General features: G+C 41.5%; 1 protein-coding gene across 1 annotated transcript in view; it reads right to left on the bottom strand.

Annotated features, from left to right (window-relative positions):
- Positions 1 to 22,113, bottom strand: part of AKAP6 (A-kinase anchoring protein 6) — a 503,112-nt gene that overhangs the window by 276,435 nt on the left and 204,564 nt on the right. Inside the window, exons 3-4 of the mRNA XM_005695223.3 lie at positions 21,636 to 21,887; positions 10,831 to 12,597 (exon numbers count right to left, since the gene is read on the bottom strand). Coding sequence (XP_005695280.2) covers positions 10,831 to 12,597; positions 21,636 to 21,887 — 2,019 coding nt within the window. The remainder of the gene's footprint in view (positions 1 to 10,830; positions 12,598 to 21,635; positions 21,888 to 22,113) is intronic.

The following is a 22,113-nucleotide window of genomic DNA, read 5'->3' as shown; positions in this document are numbered from 1 at the left end:
CCAAATCCTTTGCAGTTAGCTGAGGCTATAAAGACAAAGTCTGGACCAACTGGATGTGAACAGAAGTGACGTGTACAACTTCCAAGTCCTGTCTGTGAGAGTGAAGTTGGGTGCTCTCCATGTTCCCCTTCTGGTGAGATGGAACACAGGCTCAGCACTGGAGTCCCCTGGGACAAGAGCAACAGGGAGAAAGCACCTGAGTCCCTAGATGGCCTCTGTCTTCCCTGGATTGATTGCCTACCTCTTGTTATGTGAGAGACCAACAATCTTCCAGCTTATTATATTTCAGAATCTTTTTGTCTACAGCAGTTTAGCCTACACCCTTTACTATTTCCCAAATACACCTTAAATATTCTTGCCCTCAACCTTAGCTTATACCAAAGCTTTTGTCACTAATATCCTGCCTTCTCATCTCTACTAAACTTGGCTCATCATTCAAGGCCCAGCTCAAGCAGTGCATCTTCTGTGATGCTTGTTATCTTCCTTTCTCTGTTCTCCCATTGTTTGACTTTCCACTTGATGAGACTTATCAAATATTATCATATTTAACAAACAGGGCCTAGAATTATGTTGTCATAGCTCTCTCAAACTCCAGGTCCAGAATTTAAATCAAAATTTGAGATTTTACATACCATAAATACAGAGGAATATTCAGAGCCCAGTATTCTGTTACTAATGCCTCTTGTGGAAAAATAATCTGTACTATCAATTCATGTTCAGTTTGTTATCTTTTAGCACTCTTGGATCTTTCGATTTCAGCTACAAAGCTGAGCCTTTCCAAGTCTTTAAAATCATGGCTTTTTCCTTAATATTTAAGTTAAATTCCTTATTCTTGCACCTAAACAAATTTTTCAACCCACTGGATACACATTTCTAAGAATAAGAAATGCACTGAGAAGATCAAGGGTTCAAGCTTGAATGGTGATTAAGAGTCATCTTGTAGTCCTCTCATACTTGGAATATGAGAATCTCTAGGACAACCTTAGAGGGAGAAAGCAGAAGATGCACTTGGGGAAGGAAATTAATAGGGAAAATAGGTACCAGGGAGTGAATATATTCCAGAAGAAAATATATTCCAGAAGAATAGTAAAGGAAAAGGAAAAGAAATAAGGAAGATAATTCAGATATAGGAGAAAGGTGAGACTAGCAACTATGAGGGATAAGGTTAGCATAAGGGAAAGGCATGTACAAAATGAAATGCCAGTGAAGAAGAGTTGAATCCACTAACCTCAAAATGCTTCCTATCTGATCAGATACTCTTAAGAGATCATTACAAACACTGAAGTGCAGACTACCACTCCACCAACTTTAGGAAAACTGCTATGTGGTTGGTACAAAAGAAACATCAAAAGGAGGTGAAAATTAAATTTATAGCAGATCTCGATAAAGTTACTAAGTTACTCTGCTGCTGCTGCTAAGTCGCTTCAGTCGTGTCTGACTCTGTGTGACCCCCATAGACAGCAGCCCACCAGGCTCTGCCATCCCTGGGATTCTCTAGGCAAGAACACTGGAGTGGGTTGCCATTTCCTTCGCTAATGCATGAAAGTGAAAAGTGAAAGTTAAGTCGCTCAGTCATGTCCGACTCTTTGTGACCCCATGGACTGCAGCCTGCTGCTGCTAAGTCTGCTGCTAAGTCACTTCAGTCGTGTCCGACTCTATGCGACCCCATAGACGGCAGCCCACCAGGCTCCCCCGTCCCTGGGATTCTCCAGGCAAGAATACTGGAGTGGGTTGCCATTTCCTTCTCCAATGCGTGAAAGTGAACTCGCTCAGTCGTGTCCCACTCTTAGCGAACCCATCGACTACAGCCCACCAGGCTCCTCCGTCCATGGGATTTTCCAGGCAAGAGTACTGGAGTGGGATGCCATTGCCTTCCTGCTGCTGCTCCTCTGCTAAGTTGATTTAGTCGTGTCCAACTCTGTGTGACCCCATAGATGGCAGCCCACCAGACTCCCCTGTCCGTGGGATTCTCCAGGCAAGAACACAGGAGTGGGTTGCAATTTCCTTCTCCAATGCATGAAGGGGCAAATAAAAACAATACAGCTGTGTTTCAAATCAAGTAAAGAACAGGGCAGGCAGGGTTTTTTTAAAAAACACCCAAGTGTTTTTTTGTTGTCGTTTTTTATTTTTTAAGACAAATCTTGGCTCTTGAAGTTTTGTCCTATCATACAGAAAAGCTAGAGGTTGAGAGGTGAGATCTTTAAAGCATAAAAGGTAATCATCCTAAGATAAAAGGCAATCACACTAACAAAAGATAAAAAAACAACTCAAAGACTTAAACCTAAGTCTTAAACTATAAAATGCCTAAAAGAAAACATAAAAGCCTCCATTGGTCTTGGCAAAGATTTCTTGGCTATGACACCAAAAGCACAGACAACAAAAGCAAAAATAGACAGATGGGTCTACAGCACACTTTGAAAATTCTGAGTATCAAAGGGCCCAGTGAAAAGGCAACCTATGGAATGGCAGAAATGTTAGAAAATCAAAAATATAATAAGATCCAGAATATAAAGAACTCCTACAACTCAACAACAAAAAATCAAATAACCCAATTTATAAGATGGGTAAAGGACCTCAATAGACATTCCTCCAAAAAGGATATACAAATGGCCAACAAACATATGAAAAGATGCTCAACACATCACTTATCATCAGAGAAATGCAAATCAATATCCTAATGAGATATTACCTCACACCCATTAGAATGGCTACTATGATTTAAAAAAAAAACAGAAAACAACAAATGCTGGTGAGGCTATGGAGATAAGGAGAAACTGAAACTCATGTACTTGGGATTTTTAAATGGAGCAACCACTATGGAAAATGGTATGGTGATTCCTCAAAAAATTAAAAGCACAACTACCATACGATCCAGCAGCAATCCAATCCAATTTCTAAGAATATATCCATGGAATTGTAAGTAGGGTCTTGAGGTATTTGCATGCCTACGTTGATAGCAGCATTATTCACAATAGCCAAGATGTGGAAGCAAGCCAAATATCCCTCCACAGATGAATGGGTAAACAAAATGTGGTATATATATATATATATATATATATATATAAAATGGAATATCATCCACTGTTTAAAAAGAAGGAAATACTGCCATATGCTACAACATGGATGAACCTTGAGGACATTATGCTCAGTGAAATGAACCAGTCACAAAAAGACAAATACTGTATAATTCTATTTAAATGAGGCATCTAAAAGGCTTCCCAGGTGGTGCAGGGGTAAAGAATCCACTGCCAATGCAGGAGACTCAAGAGATTCCGGTTCGATCCCCAGGTAGGGGAGAACCCCTGGAGTAGGAAATGGCAACCTGCTCCAATATTGTTGCTTGGAAAATTCCATGGACAGAGGAGCCAGAGGAGCCTGGTGGACTACAGCCCATGGGGTCGCAAAGAGTTGGACATGCTGAGCACACACACAAAGGAGTCAAATTCATAGAAACTCAGAGTAGAATGGTGGTTCCCAGTGGCTGAAGGAGAGGGGATAAGGGCATCATTAGTATAGTTTCAGATTTGAAAGATGAAAAAGTTCTGGAGATATGTTTCACAACAATAAGATGATACTTAATACTACTGAACTATACACTTAAAAATGGTTAGGAAGGCAAATTCCATGTTATTTTTTTTCTTTTACCACAATGGAAAAAAAAAAAGGAGAAGAAAAAGAGAAGATAGGAGAGCGTGATATTTCTTTAATCACTGCCACCATCAGTGTGGCATCAGTGATGTATCAACATATGGTCAAAACGAGGATGAAAAATAGGAAGGGTTTTATCTGCACCATTTTATCTCTGGGATAAAGAAATGCAGAAATCAGTGACAAGTTAATCCCAGGACCACACCTGTTCTATATTCCCATTATTCGTTACTCGGGAATTACTGACCAATTCCTGTCTCTATCTACAGGCGGCGGCAATGGTGACTGCCTTTGCTACCACAGACTAGACTACAATTCTATATAGCCTAGTTACAAAGGGCAAGCACTCAAATATCTGTTGCACTCAATCTGAAATTACTTATGTGCAAAGACATTCTTAGCTGATACCAAAAATAGGTTTTCAGATTGGACTGTAGATGTCTCTGAGATAAAATACTAACAACAGCTGAGTCATTGAACTATAGCTGAGACACTATAGTTGAGCATTTGAAGACATTTATATCTCAGGGGGAAAAAGGAATTAGCTATGTCATGCATCCATTAACTTGGTACCAATAAATTCAACCCAATGGAGTCATGTCTTCCAAAGTGAGTTTTGAGAATTTAGAGTGAGCAGAAAGCCTGTGATGTGAGAAGGGAATCTGGCACTTATCCCAAAGGACAGATCTCCCGAAATGCTTTACTTGTCGCTCAGTCGTGTCTGTGGAGAAGGCGATGGCACCCCACTCCAGTACTCTTGCCTGGAAAATCCCATGGACGGAGGAGCCTGGTGGGCTGCAATCCATGGGGTCACTAAGAGTGGGACACGACTGAGCGAGTTCACTTTCACTTTTCACTTTCATGCACTGGAGAAGGAAATGGCAACCCACTCCAATGTTCTTGCCTGGAGAATCCCAGGGACCGGGGAGCCTGGTGGGCTGCCGTCTATGGGGTCGCAGAGTCGGACACGACTGAAGCGACTTAGCAGCAGCAGCAGCAGTCGTGTCTGACTCTTCGAGACCCCATGGACTGGAGGTCCTCTGTCCATGGATTTTTCCCAGCAATAATACTGGAGTGGGTTGCCATTTCCTACTCCAGGGGATCTTCCCAGTCAAGGGATTGAACCCAGATCTCCGGCATTGCAGGTGGATTCTTTACCATCAGAGCCACCAGGGAAGCCCTGCTGTTACCACACCACACTGCACTTTTCCAGCTCCCTAAGAATCACAACTGCTCAACTAGCATCAGTAATCACCCACATTGGACTAGTGGCTACTTACTAGCTATGGCTATGAGAAAGAAGTCATACTATTCATTTGCTAATCTAGTAGTGGTCTGTGGGTTTTATAAATAGTTTTGATCTGCCTATGTGATTACTGCCTAAGTTCCTCGGCATTTGAATACATCTCTAGGAGGAAAGCAAGTCAGTTCTGGCATCTCAGCTGAAATCCCAGCTCCCATACTTAGCAGCAGGGTGACCCTGGGCAAGTTATTGGCATTAGAGCCTTAGATCTGTACAAACAGGACCAATAATAGCTCTTCCCTGGGGATGTTATATAAATTAAATGAAGGAATCTACTCAGAATGTCGCATATAGTGGATGCTCAGCAGACATTATTTGCCTAGCTTCTTCCTCACTTTCAAGCAAAGGTCAGCAAATGTTTTCCATCGAGGACCATACAGTAAACATTCTAGGCTTTCCAAGCCATTGGTCTCTGTCACAACACTCAATTTTGTCACTGCAGGACAAAAGTAGCCATAAATGATGAGCACAGCTATGTTCCAATAAAATCTTATTTTAAAAATTAGGCCTTGGGCCAGTTTTGGCCCACAAGCTATAGCTGCCATTCCTTAACACTTAAACCACATATGTCCAGACATCAGACTAAGCTAATTTTTCATCATTCTGTTGGATTCTGCCTGCTCCAGACATGCCCTTGCCCTTTCTCTTAGTTGCTTTTATTTCTTGAATGTATCAGAGCAAATGAGTCTAGTTCAATGGACTGACTCATCTCTCGACTTTTAATTTTAGGCCTTAAGAAGCCCCATAGGAGGTAAGCACTCAGACCTGGGATGCTCGATTACCTTATCCACACAAGAGGTTCTCGGGAAATCAGCCACATTTGAGGAAGATTCCCTCAACCTGCACAGAGACTGGAAGAGAGACCATCACTTAAGAACTCACCTAACTGAGGAACTTTCATTAAAGGAGAAGGATGGGTTGCAACTTATTTCCCAGGTTTTAAAATACTGCATAACCAATATATTTGCATTCATTTGTGTATGTATAAAGCACTTCTTAGAGGACATAAGAACTGAAAACAACAATGATCACTGGCAAGGTGGGAACTCAAATTGAGGGACAAGGATGGGAGAGAGTTAACTGAATATTTTTTAAATGTTTTTAATGGTTTTGTTTATTTTTATTGATGTATAGTTGATTTGCAATGTTGTGTATAGTTGATTTGCAATGTTGTGTTAGCTTCTAGTATACAGCAAAGTGACTCAGTTATATATATAAACACATTCCTTTTCATATTCTTCTCTATTATGGTTTATCACAGGATATTGAATATAGTTCCCTATGCTATACAGTTGGGCCTTGTTGTTTATCTATTTTTATATATAGTGGTGTATATCTGCTAATCTCAAACTCCCACCCTTTTCTCCTTTGGTAACCATAAGTTGTTGTTGTTGTTGTTGTTGTTGTTGTTGCTTTATGTCTGTGAGTCTGTTTCTTAAGCATAAGTTTTTAAACCATGTGAAAACATGCAATCTATTCAAAGAAATTAATTTTTCTGATGAATTAAAAATTCAAACTAAAAACAAACCTTTCACATTCGTAAAACCAGCCTAGTAAGAGAAAGACATACATGTGAGAGGTGAAGAAAGACAAGAACCTAAAGCATCTGAGACTCACATGTCTCATGACTCCCAGGTGTCCCCAGGGACCCTAAGGCAGCCCATAGTTTTAGATCAGGCCACAGTTCCTCCCATGGAGTCCCACATGCCACACTGAGAAGCTTTCCAGCACCGCCATCTCTCTTGCTACTGACTCTTTTATTCCTACCTTCAAATAAGCTTTAGCTTTTTAAATAGAAATTTTTATCTGACCTCACTTTCCACTGCCATACTTTCTCTCATATGGCTTTCACAGCTCGGTTCCGGGAGCCATTAGGAATGATTCTCTCTCACTTCTTAACCATCTATAACCCAGCTTCTACCTCTGCTCTTTCATGAAGTCCCTTTTTCTCTAAGGTCCTCACTGACTCTTTACAACAAATCTAAAGGTTGGTTTTTCTCCTTCATCCTTACCGTTCTTGAACTCCATTTTGCAAAGAACAAAGCTGATGTTCATCTTACTAAACATCTCTTCTCCCCTCATTTACTTAGTACCACAGAATTCTGTTCCTCCCTCAACCCCACTCTGGGCCGCTTTCATATTCCTGCCTCATAACTGGGCTAAAACTTGAGACATCCTTTTCTCTTCTCCATCTATCCTCATTCTCTCAGGGATTTCTTCTCTTCCCAAGACTTTATCTAGTGGGAAGAGAAAGCAGACGGGGCTTGAAGCATGGCTCTATGACATATTAGCTGTGTGGGTTAAGGGAAGTAATTTAATCTCTCTGAACTCATTTCCTCCACTCTAAAGCAGGGTCACTCACTCTTTCATTCAACAGTCTTCACTGAGCACCTACTATGTAGCAGACAATGTTCTGGGTACATGAGATTCACTAGCAAACTAAACAGATGAGCATTTCTACCCTCACAGAGCTCCCAGTCTACAGAGGGAGACAAAACATTAACAATAATATTCATGCTAAATAAGAGAATTATATAAAATGTAAAAATACAGTAAGAGCTGAAGACAAGAAAGAGGTCAGGATACACCTTTTAAAAGGTGATCAGGGTAAGCCACCCTGTGTGCGTGTTTAGTTGTGCTCAACTCTCTGCCACCCTATGGTCTGTAGTCTGCCAGGCTCCACGGGGATTCTCCAGGCAAGAATACTAGGGTGGGTTGCCATGCCCTCCTCCAAGGGATCTTCCTGATCCAGAAATCAAACCTGCATCTCTTATGTCTCCTGCATTGGCAGGCAGGTTCTTTACCACCAGCACCACCTGGGAAACCCAAGCTTCCCTAAGAAGCTAATATTTGAGCAATCACTCAGAAGAGAAGGAGGAATTAAAAAACTACAGAGAAGGTACAGCCAGAGGGAGCTGACAAAGGTCTGAAAGGCAGAAGTGTGCCTAGCTTATTCTAGGGACAGCAACGGGGCCAACGTGGGAATGGAGTGAAGTGAGCAAAGGAAAGAGCAATTGGAAATGAGTCGGAGAGGAGTTGGGGGGATGGGCAATCCATGTAGGGCCCCTGAATGCCATAGGAGCCATTGTGGGATTTTGAGCAGAGGGGTGACATGATCTTTTCAGGGTTTTGAGCTGAGGGGTGACATAATCTGATTTATTTTATAAGGATCACTCTGGCTGCTCTGTTGGGAACAGACTTTAGGGGAAGCAGGGTGGAAGCAGAGAAACCAGCAAGGAGGCTACTGCAGTAATCCAGGGAGGAGGTGATGGTAGCTAGGACCAGAGTGGGTGCACTGGCGAAGTGGTCAATTTAAGATTTTTAAAAAAAACAAACTTGCAGGGTTGTTATGAGAATCTTATGAAAGCATGACTGCAGGTAAAGTGCCTAGTATGTGCCTGATACCAGGAAGATGTTAACTTCCTAAATGGCTTAGTCGTTTAAAAAAAAAAAAAAGTCTGCCAACACAGGTGACTCAGGAGATGAGCAAAGGGTTCAATCTCTGGTGGGGAAGATCCCCTGGAGTAGAAAATGGCAGCCTATTCCAGTATCCCTGCCTAGAGAATCCCATGCACAGAGGAGCCTGGCGGGCTAGTGTCCATGTGGTTGCAAAGAGTTGAATACAACTGAGCATGCATGCCTGCACACTTACTATATTTTTCTGGTCAAATATGGGTCACCATATGGAAGAGGTCAAAGCTAGAATGTGATACCCCAGGTCAACTGACCTGGGGAGTGACAGTCACCCTCACCTGAAGTATTGAAATGAGGTTGGGCTGAGGAGGGGGCTTAACCTCCTTCTAGCTTTTCACCTCACAGCCCAACTCCAGAACAATATTTCCCGAGGCCTACACTCCCTCTTAAAAGTTTCATCATCTACTCAACATCAGTGCATCTATTTTTAAAAACTACCTGCCTCACCTCCATCTCAAGCTGTTTCTTCTATTAAAACTACACCAGTACCTAGAGGCTGAAAACTTAGCTCCATCTTTGTAGAATTATGGAATAAAAGATGCTTTCTTTGGAAGTTGGTATAATGCCATCATCTGTTTAAAACATCTCTACCTACAAAAAAGAAATGAGGCCAGAATGGAGCATGACTAGCTGTGAGCCACTCTTCGTCTTTAATGACTGGGCAAGGTCTGGAACCGGTTTTCTGGGTCCCGGTCTCATTGTCAACGGCCCTCCCCACATTCACCCGCCCCCCATTTCCGCAGCCCCTTGCGCTGGCTGCCAGAGGCATCTCCGTATACCTCACTGCCATGGCTGCCATGACTATCTTTCCTGTCACTGCCCAGGAGGCCTTCCAGAAAGGCTATTGGAGGCCACGGCCTATTCTGCTTCAAGTGTGCTGGCTCTGGGTTCAACTCCTGGCTCTGCACTCACTAGCTGTGAGGCCCTGAGCCAGTTTCCTAATCACACTCTGCCTTGCCATCTTCATCTGAAAAGTTCTTACCTCCCAGGACTTGGCAGAACAAGGCATGTAAGGCCCTTAGCACAGAACCAGTGCAAATAACAGCCCAAGGAGGGTGAGTTACCGTGAGCCATGACTATTCTCAGTCCCTTTAAGAGAAGTTACCACAGATGTCTGGTGAACAAATCCTACTTGCCTTGGTCTGGCCATCAGGGCCTGGCAGCAGCCAGGTCTATTAAATGTATGGAAATGTAGTGCTCCCTGTTCACTGACCTTCTGGTTGAGAAATTCTCTGTGTCCCAGTACCATGCTCATTCTCAATCCCCACCTCCATGTTTTGGTTTTTGCTCCTGCCTGAAATGCTCAGCTTAGTTCTCTCTGTCTAAATCCTGGCACATTCTTCAAAGCCCCAGTGAAAGCTCATTCTTTCACAAGGACTTTCCAGGCAAATCTTAGCTCTGCTGCTATTATTTCTTCTCTTCAATACTACCGTATTTACATGTGGTACACACTGGTCACTCTTGTGGAAAGGCATGGGAGCATTTAGTTAATAATATGAGTTCTAGAGCAAACTGCCTGGTCTCTCTCAGCCTCGATCTCCTCATAAAATAGGGTTAATATTAGGGTTGCTGTGAAGATTGGACACACAAATACTTAGTAAAAAACAATTAATATATGTAACTATTATTATATATTGCTGTTAACTTTTCCCTCTTTGTTTTATATATTTTCATCTTCTTCCTCCAGGTCATTCCATCCATATGTACTATACTTTTATCTAGTATCTTATATCACAGCTTACATTAATGAGCTAAGTTCTGAAAATTTTGATTTCTCTTCTTAAAGATTTCATTACATCTAATAATTTGCTCTAAAAGTACAGATTTACCCAAAATATCACCTCCCCATCTCAGAGCCCATAGATGGTACAGAATACAGGTAGCATGGTTATTAGCCAGAGGAGGAAGGTTGAAGAAAAGAAAAAATCCTGAAAAACTAGAACTGTCTGGTCTTTTTCTGCAAAAGTTAATATTGGAGATATGGAAGCTATTCTGGGGTTAGAAGCAACAAATCAGAAAAGCACTGGGGGTAACTGGAACTTTCCATTCACACATTCCTGAAGTATTGGTATGTGTGCACGGCTACTGTTGTACTTTGTTTTGGATTTCACTCAAGCGGGTCCACCACTCACCAGGAGCAATGTTAGGTCTGAGCAACACCAACCAAGAGTTCTACGGCAGCAGGCACACGTCAAGCTAATGCACAGACATGCACAGTTCCTGGTTGAGGCCCACTGCCACTAGGCAGTGATCATTGTGTGTTTTTTTCTTTTCTTTCTTTGGAGAATCAACTATGTTTATCAACAATAGCAAGACGTCTTATAACAGAGAAGGGTTCACCTTTTCCCAGCAATACTTCCAAAAACCAGGTAAGAAATCATCTAGATTAAGGAGACCATCCTTACCTCTATTTTTTCCCATATGGCTTCATAGTTGTCCTGGTGTTGAATATCTTGCATCAGTTTCTGAATTAAAGCAGACTTTGCAGCAGAATGGCTCTCATTTTTCTCAGAGGATGAGACTCTCTCTGACTTCTCGTCCATGTATTTTTTCATGCCAGAGAGAGGCATGCACAGTTCCTCGTCGGAAAGAAGGTCACTCAAGGGGCCAGATTCCACACTCTCCCCGAGTGAAGAGGCTATGTCACTGGACGAGCTTGGAGACACCCTGCCTAGCCTTGTATGCTTCTTCTTGACATGGTATGTTGGATACATCTCAGAATCTGAGTTCATTTCAGACAGTTCCCAGTCATCAATATTCTGAAGGGTTTCTCCTCTGGGTTTCTGAGGCAGCAGCTTTGTTAGGTTTTCCAACTTCAGAGCTAATACTTCTGTCTGCTTGAGGTGAGAGGGCAGTGCCAGGTACTCATCAGAGCCATACCAGGCCTCCACAACCTGACCGTTCCTGGTGATGTGACTTGGGGAGGAGGAGTAGCTGCTTTTGTCTTTGTGTTCTGAAAGAAGGGGTCCTAGAGACGTGACACTGTCTGAGCTAGCAGAGGACTCACTGCTTTGAGTAAAAGGTGGTGAACTGGATGTTTCTGACTGCACTGGCAATTTGGCCTTCCCACTCCTCTGGTGACACGGCTCCAGTGAGGACGTGGAGGCAGACTCTGTCTCTTGCCTCTGTCCGGCCTTGGAAGGACTAGAAGGAATTGCATTCGGCACTGTCAAACTCCTAGTGCTTTTGGCTTGCTTGTCTGAACTGGGTTCCTGTTTAGGGGTCTGGCATGGAGGCACCTCTTCTCCGGTCTTCTGGGGCTTTTTCAGTCGAAGCTTCTCTTTATGGCAGTCGTTGAGCCTCCCCAGGCTGGAGGAGATCTCCTTAATGTGACTTCTAACTATATTTTCAAGATTCCCATCCCCCATCTTGTGCAAACACTCATATGACTGGCTGGCGGCAGAGGGGCTGTTGGGGTAAGGAGACTGTAACACCAGGCACAGCTTAGACCTGTCAGGAGGATCCACCAGGGATGGGGTGCTTCTGCTCATCTCAGGCTTCAGATCGACCATCTGCTTCTTTCCACTAGAGCCTTTCAGATTATTTTTAAATGTCTCGTCTTTAAGGAAAAACCCTCTTTTTGGCAACGTGGGCTGTGTGGGAGAGTCCTCATTATAGTTAAAGCAGTCTCTGATGGATCGCTTGGGGGTTGTGTTTTCACAAGCAAGAGGCTGTGGATTCTTTGCCCCAAGTTGGGAAGGAGAATCAGATTCTTGCTTCACAGCTTCTGAAGCGGGTTGAACAGCATTTGTCGGAGCTTCCACTGAAGATGATGGCCCCTGCATTAAGCCTGGTTGTTCCTCCACTGTGCACGCATTATTTTCCTCACTTCTACCTCTGTCATCTGCTGAAAGAGATACTTGAGACGCCTCCTCGCTCACGGCTTCGCTGCAGTTGGAAGGGATGGAGTCAGGAGCCACCGAAAGTAACCCAACACTTCGGATAAGCTCGGGGAACTCCTTTTCCATCTCACTGTAGCTCCACGAGTCGAAGGGTTTGGTTTTGACCTGGCTAGAGGTCATATCACCCAGGCCACCGAGCAAATCCTCACTTGGACTGTAGTCAGATAGTTCGAAAGCAGTAATACCGCAATCCAGAGACAAGTAATTTTGAGAGCATTTGATTGTTAACTGTCCAGAGTCGTCTACTTCCGTTAGAGCATCAAGCCGGCCCTGAAACAGACAACGAAAATGGTTTCAGCAAATGTAACATTACACTCACTTCGCTGCTCACATGAAATCTCAGCAGAAGCCACAATACAGGCCAAAAATGCATCAATCTCAATTGCTTCTGGTTTCAGGTACAGAAAGGCACATTCACTAATTACCATATTGCTTTACATAGCATCCTGTTCTTAAATATTTAAGGATTTTTCTTCAATCTGGAGAACAGAGCCTTGGTCAAGGCCAATCCAAAAATAACCATTCTTGCCTGGACTTTCTGTTTTAAAATAGTGTATTGTTCACTTAGGAAGCATTTGTTAAGTGATGCCTTAAGTAGTAATATTTCTGAGAACAAATTAATATGAGAGTAAAATCTCCACGTGTATCTCTTTAGCTTATCACTCCATCACATGCTACAGTCGTAAGCTCATAGTAAATGCTCAGTAAATACTTTAAAGTAGAATAATTAATTATAGTAAGTCTGTTGTGTTAAAAATATGTTCACAAATCACAGGAAGACGAAATACTGAATTTGCATACATAACAAAAATGGTTCAAGACCAGCTTCTACTGTCCCCATCTGTGTAAAGGTAAACATGAGAATCCTGGAAAAAAATAACGTGTTTCAAAAGAGTATCTTTGCAGCCCCCATCCCTTTCCTCTGTGTGTATTCTCCCATACTCTCCCACCCTGATGCCCACTTCATCTGTGTATGTTAGATACCAAGTGCCCACCTTCCTTCAAAGCAGGCTGACTTGAAATTCCCTTATGCTAAAAAATAGTATTATAAGTGTTTTTAATTTAATTGTTGGTTGTGTGATTAAGGTTCTTATCTCATTACTAATGCAGTTTCCAACATCACACAACAAATGGGGAGGGTTTCAATTGACGATCTGTTTGGGACAGAAGGGACCCTAGCATCCGACATGCCTACAAGGCTGAAGGAATAGCTGGTCTAATCTAGCCCTTTAGGAGATGAAGAAAGAAAACTGCGGAGCGGAGGGTGGTGATACCCCAGATCTCTGTGCTCCTGAGGGAGGAATGGAGTGAGCACAACTCTGTTATTTCAGTCGGGTTATCCCAAGATCTGATCTCTCCAGGCCCTTATATCAGGTTTTTTGGCTCATTTGTTTGTTTGGATTGGGGAGGTTCTCTCTCTTCAGACCTCGCCTTTAATCTCCTGTTCCCTTCAGTCTTATTCCACAACATCCAGGTAAATAATAATAATGAAAAGCCTCATTTTATTTTTAAGCCTAAATCTCCTCATCTTATAAATGGAGATGGTTCCTTATTACTATTATTTTTTCATTTAATCCTCAAAACGATTTTCTCCTGGGGTCTGTACTGTTGTCCCTGTTTTATATAAGTGGAGCCTGAGCCAAAAGAAGGTACATAACTAGCACAGGGCCTGGTGACTAAAGCTGAGCTAAGCCCTAAATGAAGGCTGTCTGATCCAGAGCCCACACTCTGACCTTTGTGCCAAAATTTTCTCTGATTCACTGGATGCTATTTTAAACGGACATATCCCCTCCTCCAGTTTGCCTTCCACATTGCCACCAGAGTAATCTTTACAAATTGCAAGTCTGATGCTATTACTTCTTTGCTTAAAGTCATTTGTTAGCTTCCTACTGCTAGATTAAAACTCAAACCCTTCAAAGACAGATATAAAGAGGCCTCTCTCAGGCCACCTGCCCCTCCAAGACTGTACTCAGCCACAGGATCATCCTTTCATTTTTTTTAATATATTGTCTTTCTTCTGCCTCAGAACCTTTGCACATGCTATTTCCTCTGCCAATAAAGCTTCCCACCTGTAACACCCCTAACTAGTTAACTCTTACTCACCCCTCAGACCTCAGATCAAGCTTTATTTCTTCAAGATGCTGAAGTCCCACATAAATCAGAATCTTTTATAATCTCTCAAAAAACTATGTTGTTTTTCCTGAAACATTTATCTCAATCTTTAAATACATACTATTGTGATTCTTTGATTAATCTGTTTATCCCATTGGTTTGTAAGCACCACAAGGATATAAATCACATAGAAAATGGCTTGCTCACCAGGATAACCACAACACTTAGCATAGTGAGCTGCAGAGAGTAAGCATTCAAAGATACATCTGTTGAATGAATGAAGACATTTGGGAATGTATATCTTTCCTTCATGAAGTTTATTCCTCTGATTATGTAGTTTTAGTTGACTCCAGTGATTAAATGCCCAAACCTCAGAGTTAAATGGACATGACTGAAGCAACTTAGCATGCATGCATGCATTGGAGAAGGAAATGGCAACCCACTCTAGTATTCTTGCCTGGAGAATCCCAGGGACAGAGGAACCTAGTGGGCTGCCATCTATGGGGTTGCACAGAGCTGGACATGACTGAAGTGACTTAGCAGCAGCAGCAGCAGAGTTAAGTTCTAGTTTATGCATTAATTATTCATATGACCATGAACCAGTAGCTTGATGTCACTAAGCTTCATTTCCCTCATCTGTAAAAATGAAAAAAATAAGCCATGTCATAGGGCTGCTGCAAGCCTTAAAGACTACGTAAGACACAAGTCTGGCACATGGATAGGTACTCAATGAATCCTTACCCTTATTACTTATTTTATATACATCGCACTTTGTTGTGATATAAATTGTCCTGTGCTTAAGTGCTAGTGGAAGAACACGCAAAGTGCAATGGTATGAGTGCTTGCAAGGGCCAATGTGTTCCCACTGTGAGGGTGAGCATCATTCAGGTAAAGTGCTTACCACACCATCTGGCATATGGTAAGTTCTTAATCAATGTTTGCTATTGTGTTAATATTATTAAAAGTTATCACTACCTGTGCAACTACCTCTCTTAACCTCAGTCTTCTTATTTGTAAGATGGATTACAATATAATCTGTAAAATAAGGATAACAGCACTCACTCTCCCTACTTTCCAGAATTGTTTGAGGATCTAACAAAATTGTGATGGTGATTCCTAACATTTAATAACATATGTTATTCATCTTTGACTACCTAGTGACTTATAAAGAGTAAGAAATCAGACTCCTATATCCATGGAATTCTCCGGTAAGAATATTGGAGTGAGTTACCATTCCCCTCTCTGGGGGAATCTTCCCAACCCAGGAATTGAACCCGGGTCTCCTGCATTGCAGGCAGATTCTTTACCATCTGAGCCACCAGGGAAGTCAATAAATATTTAGGGGAGGTAGAAAGAAAGGAAGGGAGGAAAGAAATTATTATTATTACAGAAGAGATCAGTTAAGAGCTGGTTTTGCTTGCTTTATTTAATTATTCCTAAGTTTATGTCCTTAAACAATCACTTAAACTCTCTTAAATTCAGTTTTGAGAACTGAATGGAAAAATGAAACTATTTCTTAATGGAAGCATGACTGAAGTATATTTTTTAACTGAAGCAATTGATTTACAATATTGCATTATTTTCAGGTATACAGCAAAGTGATTCAGTTACATATATATTTTTTCAGATTCTTTTCCATTATAGGTTATTCTGATACTGAATATTGTTCCCTGTGTTATATAGTAAATCCCTGTTGTTTATCTACTCTCTATATATAGTTGTGTATACCTATTTAATCCCGTACTTTTCATTTATCCCTTTTCCCTTCCTTTTCCCTTTGGTAACCATAAACTTGTTTCTATACCTGTGAATCTGTTTCTGTTTTATAAATAAATTCATTTATGTTATCTTTTATATTCCACTTAAAAGTGATATAATTTAGTATTTGTCTTTCTCTTTCTGACTTATTCATTTAGTATTGTACTCTATAAGTCCATCCATGTTGCTGCAAATGGAGATCTTTCATTCTTTTCTATGGATGAGTAACATTAAAATGGAACTACTTTTAATATCCATTATCTTTCTTACTAAATGAAACAATTAACATAATTTGCTTATCACAATTTCTGAAATATAGAAAATTTCAGGATAACACATTTTTACACAATTTTGAGCTTTGCCCTAAAGTATATTTCATTTGTTTGTTCAGCTGGCTTTGTTTCAGTAATACATTTGCCAATTTGTTTATAAGATATTATCTACTCCATATTTAAATAAAGGAATAAAACTCATTTTGTTTGTGTAAGGACAGAAAGAAAGAGAACTTGCCACTTTCTCAGTTTTCAAACCTATTCTATGATGGGCTCTGAAACTCAACTGATTCCTAGAAAAGAAAATGAATTCACCTTCACTGGAATACATCTACTATTTCAGATTATCAGCATGTTTAATACCATTTCCCTCTTCATTCTACAAATCTTTCACAGTTGAATTTATTCTGATAAAGCTTAGAATTTTATCCTAATTCTCTTCCTATTTTCCACAGTTTCAGTGTGTTGGCAAAAACAAAACTGACAAAAAATAGGATCAAAAATAGCTTCAGAAAGGATGGTAATGGAGACAGTGCTTCAGTTCATAGAGAAATGTTCACAAAGCAGAACACTGTTCTGCTTTGAATCCACTGTTCCTTTACCCCTTCATACAATATATTCTTGCATGTCTACACCAAAGCTAAAAACTGACTCCAGACATGAAAATGCACTAAACTGCTTCCAACTGAATCTGTAAATAATTGTTGAGCTCATAGTGTGGGGACCATGGGTACTACTTAATATAAAGTCACAACACAGCTGTGAAAATAGTGGCCAGTTACAGTCTCTATGGTTCTTCATCTTTCATGGGCTACCACCTGGTGAACAAAACAAGTTCAAATAAAAGCATGATGAACATATTCCACAAAACACAATAAGCATAAACTCTAGAGTACTTTTACATTCCCAGCTATAAACAGAGTTGATAAAAAAATGTTTATTGAATGAATAAACTGTTGTTGTTGTTGTTGTTATTGTTGTTCAGTCACTCAGTCATGACTCTTTGTGAACCCATGGGCTGCAGCACACCAGGCTTCCCGGTCCTTCACTACCTCCAGGAGTTTCCTCAAACTCATGTCCATTGAGTCAGTGATGTCATCCAACCGTCTCACCCTCTGTCATCCCCTTCTCCTCCTACCTCCAATCTTCTCAGCATCAGGATCTTTTCCAATGAGTCGGCTCCTGGCATCAGGTGGCCAAAGTATTGGAGCTTCAGCTTCAGCATCAGTCCTTCCAATGAATATTCAGGATTGGTTTCCTTTAGGATTCACTGGTTTGATTTCCTTGCAGTTCAAGGGACTCTTAAGAGTCTTCTCCAACACCACAGTTCAAAAGCATCAATTCTTCAGTGCTCAGCCTTCTTTATGGTCCAACTCTCACATTCATACATGACTACTGGAAAAACTGTAGCTTTGACTAGATGGACCGTCAGCAAAGTAATGTCTCTGCTTTTTAATATGCTGTCTAAGTTCAGTTCAGTTCAGTCGCTCAGTTGTGTCTGACTCTTTGCGACCCCATGAATTGCACCATGCCAGGCCTCCCTGTCCATCACCAACTCCCAGAGTTCACCCAGACTCACGTCCATCGAGTCAGTGATGCCATCCAGCCACCTCATCCTCTGTCGTCCCCTTCTCCTGCCCCCAATCCCTCCCAGCATCAGAGTCTTTTCTAATGAGTCAACTCTTCGCATGAGGTGGCCAAAGTACTGGAGTTTCAGCTTTAGCATCATTCCTTCCAAAGAAATCCCAGGGATGATCTCCTTCACAATGGACTGGTTGGATCTCCTTGCAGTCCAAGGGACTCTCAAGAGCTTTCTCCAACACTACAGTTCAAAAGCATCAATTCTTCAGCACTCAGCCTTCTTCACAGTCCAACTCTCACATCCATACATGACTACTGGAAAAACCATAGCCTTGACTAGATGGACCTTAGTTGGCAAAGTAATGTCTCTGCTTTTGAATATGCTATCTAGGTTGGTCACAGCTTTTCTTCTAAGGAGCAAGCATCTTTTAATTTCATGGCTGCAGTCACCATCTGCAGTGATTTTGGAGCCCCAAAAAATAAAGTCTGTCATTGTTTCCACTGTTTCCCCATCTATTTGCCATGAAGCGATGGGACTAGATGCCATGATCTTAAGTTTTTTGAATGTTGAGTTTTAAACCAGCCTTTTCACTCTCCTCTTTTACCTTCATCATTCTTTAGTTTCTCTTTGCTTTCTGCCATAAGGCTGGTGTCATCTGCGTATCTGAGGTTGATTGATATTTCTCCCGACAATCTTGATTCCAGCTTGTGCTTCATCCAGCCTGGCATTTCGTGTGATGTTCTCTGCATAAAAGCTAAATAATAATAAGCAGCATGACAATATACAGCCTTGACGTACTTCTTTCCCAATATGGAACCAGTCTGTTGTTCCATGTCTGGTTTAATTGCTGCTTCTTGACCTGCCTACAGGTTTCACAGGAGGCAGGTAAGATGGTTTGGTTCTCCCATCTCTTGAAGAATTTTCCACCGTTTGTTGTGATCCACATAGTCAAAGGCTTTAGTGTAGTCAATGAAGCAGAAGTAGATGTTTTCCTGGAATTCTCTTGCTTTTTCTATAATCCAATGGACATTGGCAATTTGATCTCTGGTTCCTCTGCCTTTTCTAAATCCAGCTTGTATATCTGGAAGTTCTTGGTTCATGCAGTGTTGAAGCCTAGCTTGGAAAATTTTGAGCACTACTTTGCTAGCATGTGAAATGAGTGCAAATGTGCAGTAGTTTAAACTTTTTTTGTCATAGCACTTCTTTAATAATTTGAATAAATAAATATGTAAAATGAATTGGTTTGACTCAGTTATTTCCAAATGTCCCCTCTAGTGGTAGAAAGTGGGCAGGTCTAATGACTAATTAATATGGGATGTTGGACAGAATGAGGCGAATACATGGGTAAGAACAAACAAGCACAAAAGAATGTATAGATTGGAGATACCAAGAGATATCTAAAGTAAGATCTCTTCAGAGTTAAGACAAAAACTTCCATTTCTGATCTCCACCTCATTAGCATACAATGCCTCGTAACAACAGAGCAGAGTTGACTAGTTTTGGATTCTTTTCTGTTAATTGGATTATAATTTCTTGGGCTTCCCAAATGGTGCTAGTGGTAAAGTACTGGCCTGCCAGTACAGGAGATGTAAGAGATGCAGGTTCGATCCCTGGGTGGGGAAGATCCCCTGGAGGAGAGCTTGACAATGCACTCCCATATTCTTGCCTGAAGAATCCTATGGGTAGAGGAACCAGGAAGGCTACAGTCCATAGAGTTGCAAAGAGTCAGACATGACTCAAGTGACTCAGCACACATGCATGCACAGTTGCTTAGAGTTCTTTGTAATTTCCCATAACCACAAGAATTCCAATTGAGGACCCTCTAGGGATCCCACTTTGGAAGGATGGCATCTGGGGACTAACACATACCCATATATTCATCCTACAATTTTAAGAGGAACCCTACCAAAGACTGTATCATGTCCTTCATTGCCACATTATCCAGGAAAGCTAAATGAAAACAGATTGTGCCTTAAAGTTAGAAGTGAGCCCAGTAGATTTTCATTCCCATAAACTTCTAGGACCTGCAGGGAATTTTCCACAGCAAGAGCATCATTAAGAAAACAATAATCAACAAGTATAAATCATTTATGAGAAGCCCAGATTTGTTTTGTGCTGTTGATAATGTTGGAGCCACTAACACATTAATAAATTAATGAGCTAGGGAGTACTCTTTATAAGGCCTTTTAGTCTTATATATTTATATAAATGCCTTTTATACTTGTATAATACATATTTTCCACAAATTCAACAGCAGAGCACTAAATTGGGTGTCAAAAGCCAAGGGACTACACACACACACACACACACACACACACACACACTCTATATATATCCAAACATGGTATCTATCTATACATACACACGCATATATATAGCCCCTACTTAGCTAGCACAATACCTCTGTGTATTGTGCATTTATTTGGGAATAGGAGAGTTTACTTGGATTTAACTTTACAGTGTTCATTCTTAAACTATGCATCATGATCAATAACAATAAACTCTCCAAACTGTGCTTACTATGAGTACGAAAAATCTAAGTGTACTGGTTGTGCAAAATTCTAAAGCCCATATGACTCACTGCAACCAGAATGATTTTTCTAAAGCATGAACTGAATCATCAATTCCCTGAACAAACTCTTCTGTTATCCTCAAAATAAAGTCCACTTCTCTTAATATGACTTTTTAATACAGCTTTTCATCTTCACGATATGACCTTGCTCACATTTTAGTTCAAATCCAGCTTCCTGGTCCTTTGAGCTTTTTGCTGTCTGATATTATCCTTCTCTCTCTTACCTCTGAATCTTTATGTCATTCCTTCTGTCTAGAACAGTTTCTACCTCCATTCATCAGTCTAATCCTGCTTCTTCCTCAAGTCTCAGGTTAGACTCGCGTCTCCTTGAAAGGCCTCCCTGCCTGAATTAGATGCCCCTTCTCTGACCTCCAGTGGCTTCACGTAGGCGATTGTATCTGCATGTAAGTCATGCAGACCAGAGTCTGGTCTTCGTGTCAGTCCACTTGTCTCAATCCCCCACGAATCTCAGCCCTTTAAAGACAAAGATCATGCTTTGATCATGGTTATATTCTTAGCACCTAATGCCTGGCCCACAGTTGCTGCTGCTACTACTGCTGCTGCTAAGTCGCTTCAGTCGTGTCTGACTCTGTGCAACCCCATAGATGGAAGCCCACCAGGCTCACCCATCCCCGGGATTCTCCAGGCAAGAACACTGGGTTGGGTTGCCATTTCCTTTTCCAATGCATGAAAGTGAACTCAATAAATATTTATAAAATAGTTGAACAAGGAACAGGATGTCAGGCTAGCACCAAAAGCTACAGGTGATATCTATGTAAACTACCAGGTGTGAGTTAACTCTGGTTCATAACTTCATTCATTCATCACAGCCTCTGGTTGACAGATTGATTCATTCATCAAAGCCTCCCATCACTATACCTAAGTTTCAAAGCCCAGCTTAGGACCTGCTTATTTACTTATAAATAATTCCTATCCTGCACCTCTGAACTGAAAACATTCTCAAATAGTCACACTTGATGATGCATTATGTGGCTTCCAAGAAAACACCCACCTCCTTTGTCTCTTCGGAGAAAGCCTGCAGAATGTCCGTCTGTCTGGTGTAGTTGCCATTGGCATCCTGCAGACCCTGCAGAATGCGCTCCCTCAGAACAAGCACTGAGACACGGAGCTGGTGCCAGAGCAGCTGCACGGCGTGGATGTCCACAATCACGTTGACAGAGTAGGACAGCAGCTTCAGAGAGAACTCTGTTTCAAGGAGGGCATGGATCTGCTCGACATGATCAGAAATATCTTCACAAATGTCCTGCAATAAAGGAAAGCGAATATATGATGACTCTTTTGCCTTAACCTGGGGTGCTGTGCTGTGCTTAGTCACTTAGTCATGTCTGACTCTTGGTGACCCTATGGGCCCATCAGGCTCCCCAGGCCATGGGATTCTCCAGGCAAAAATACTGGAGTGGGTTGCCATGCCCTCCTCCAGAGAACCTTCCCTGGGGAGGGGAACAGTAAAAAAGTCACTCCTTTACTTG

This window comes from Capra hircus, chromosome 21, assembly GCF_001704415.2.
Source record: "Capra hircus breed San Clemente chromosome 21, ASM170441v1, whole genome shotgun sequence".
Classification (NCBI taxonomy): Eukaryota; Metazoa; Chordata; class Mammalia; order Artiodactyla; family Bovidae; genus Capra; species Capra hircus.
The sequence above is the reverse complement of the archived record's forward strand: the minus strand, read 5'-3'. Positions and strand labels throughout refer to the sequence as shown.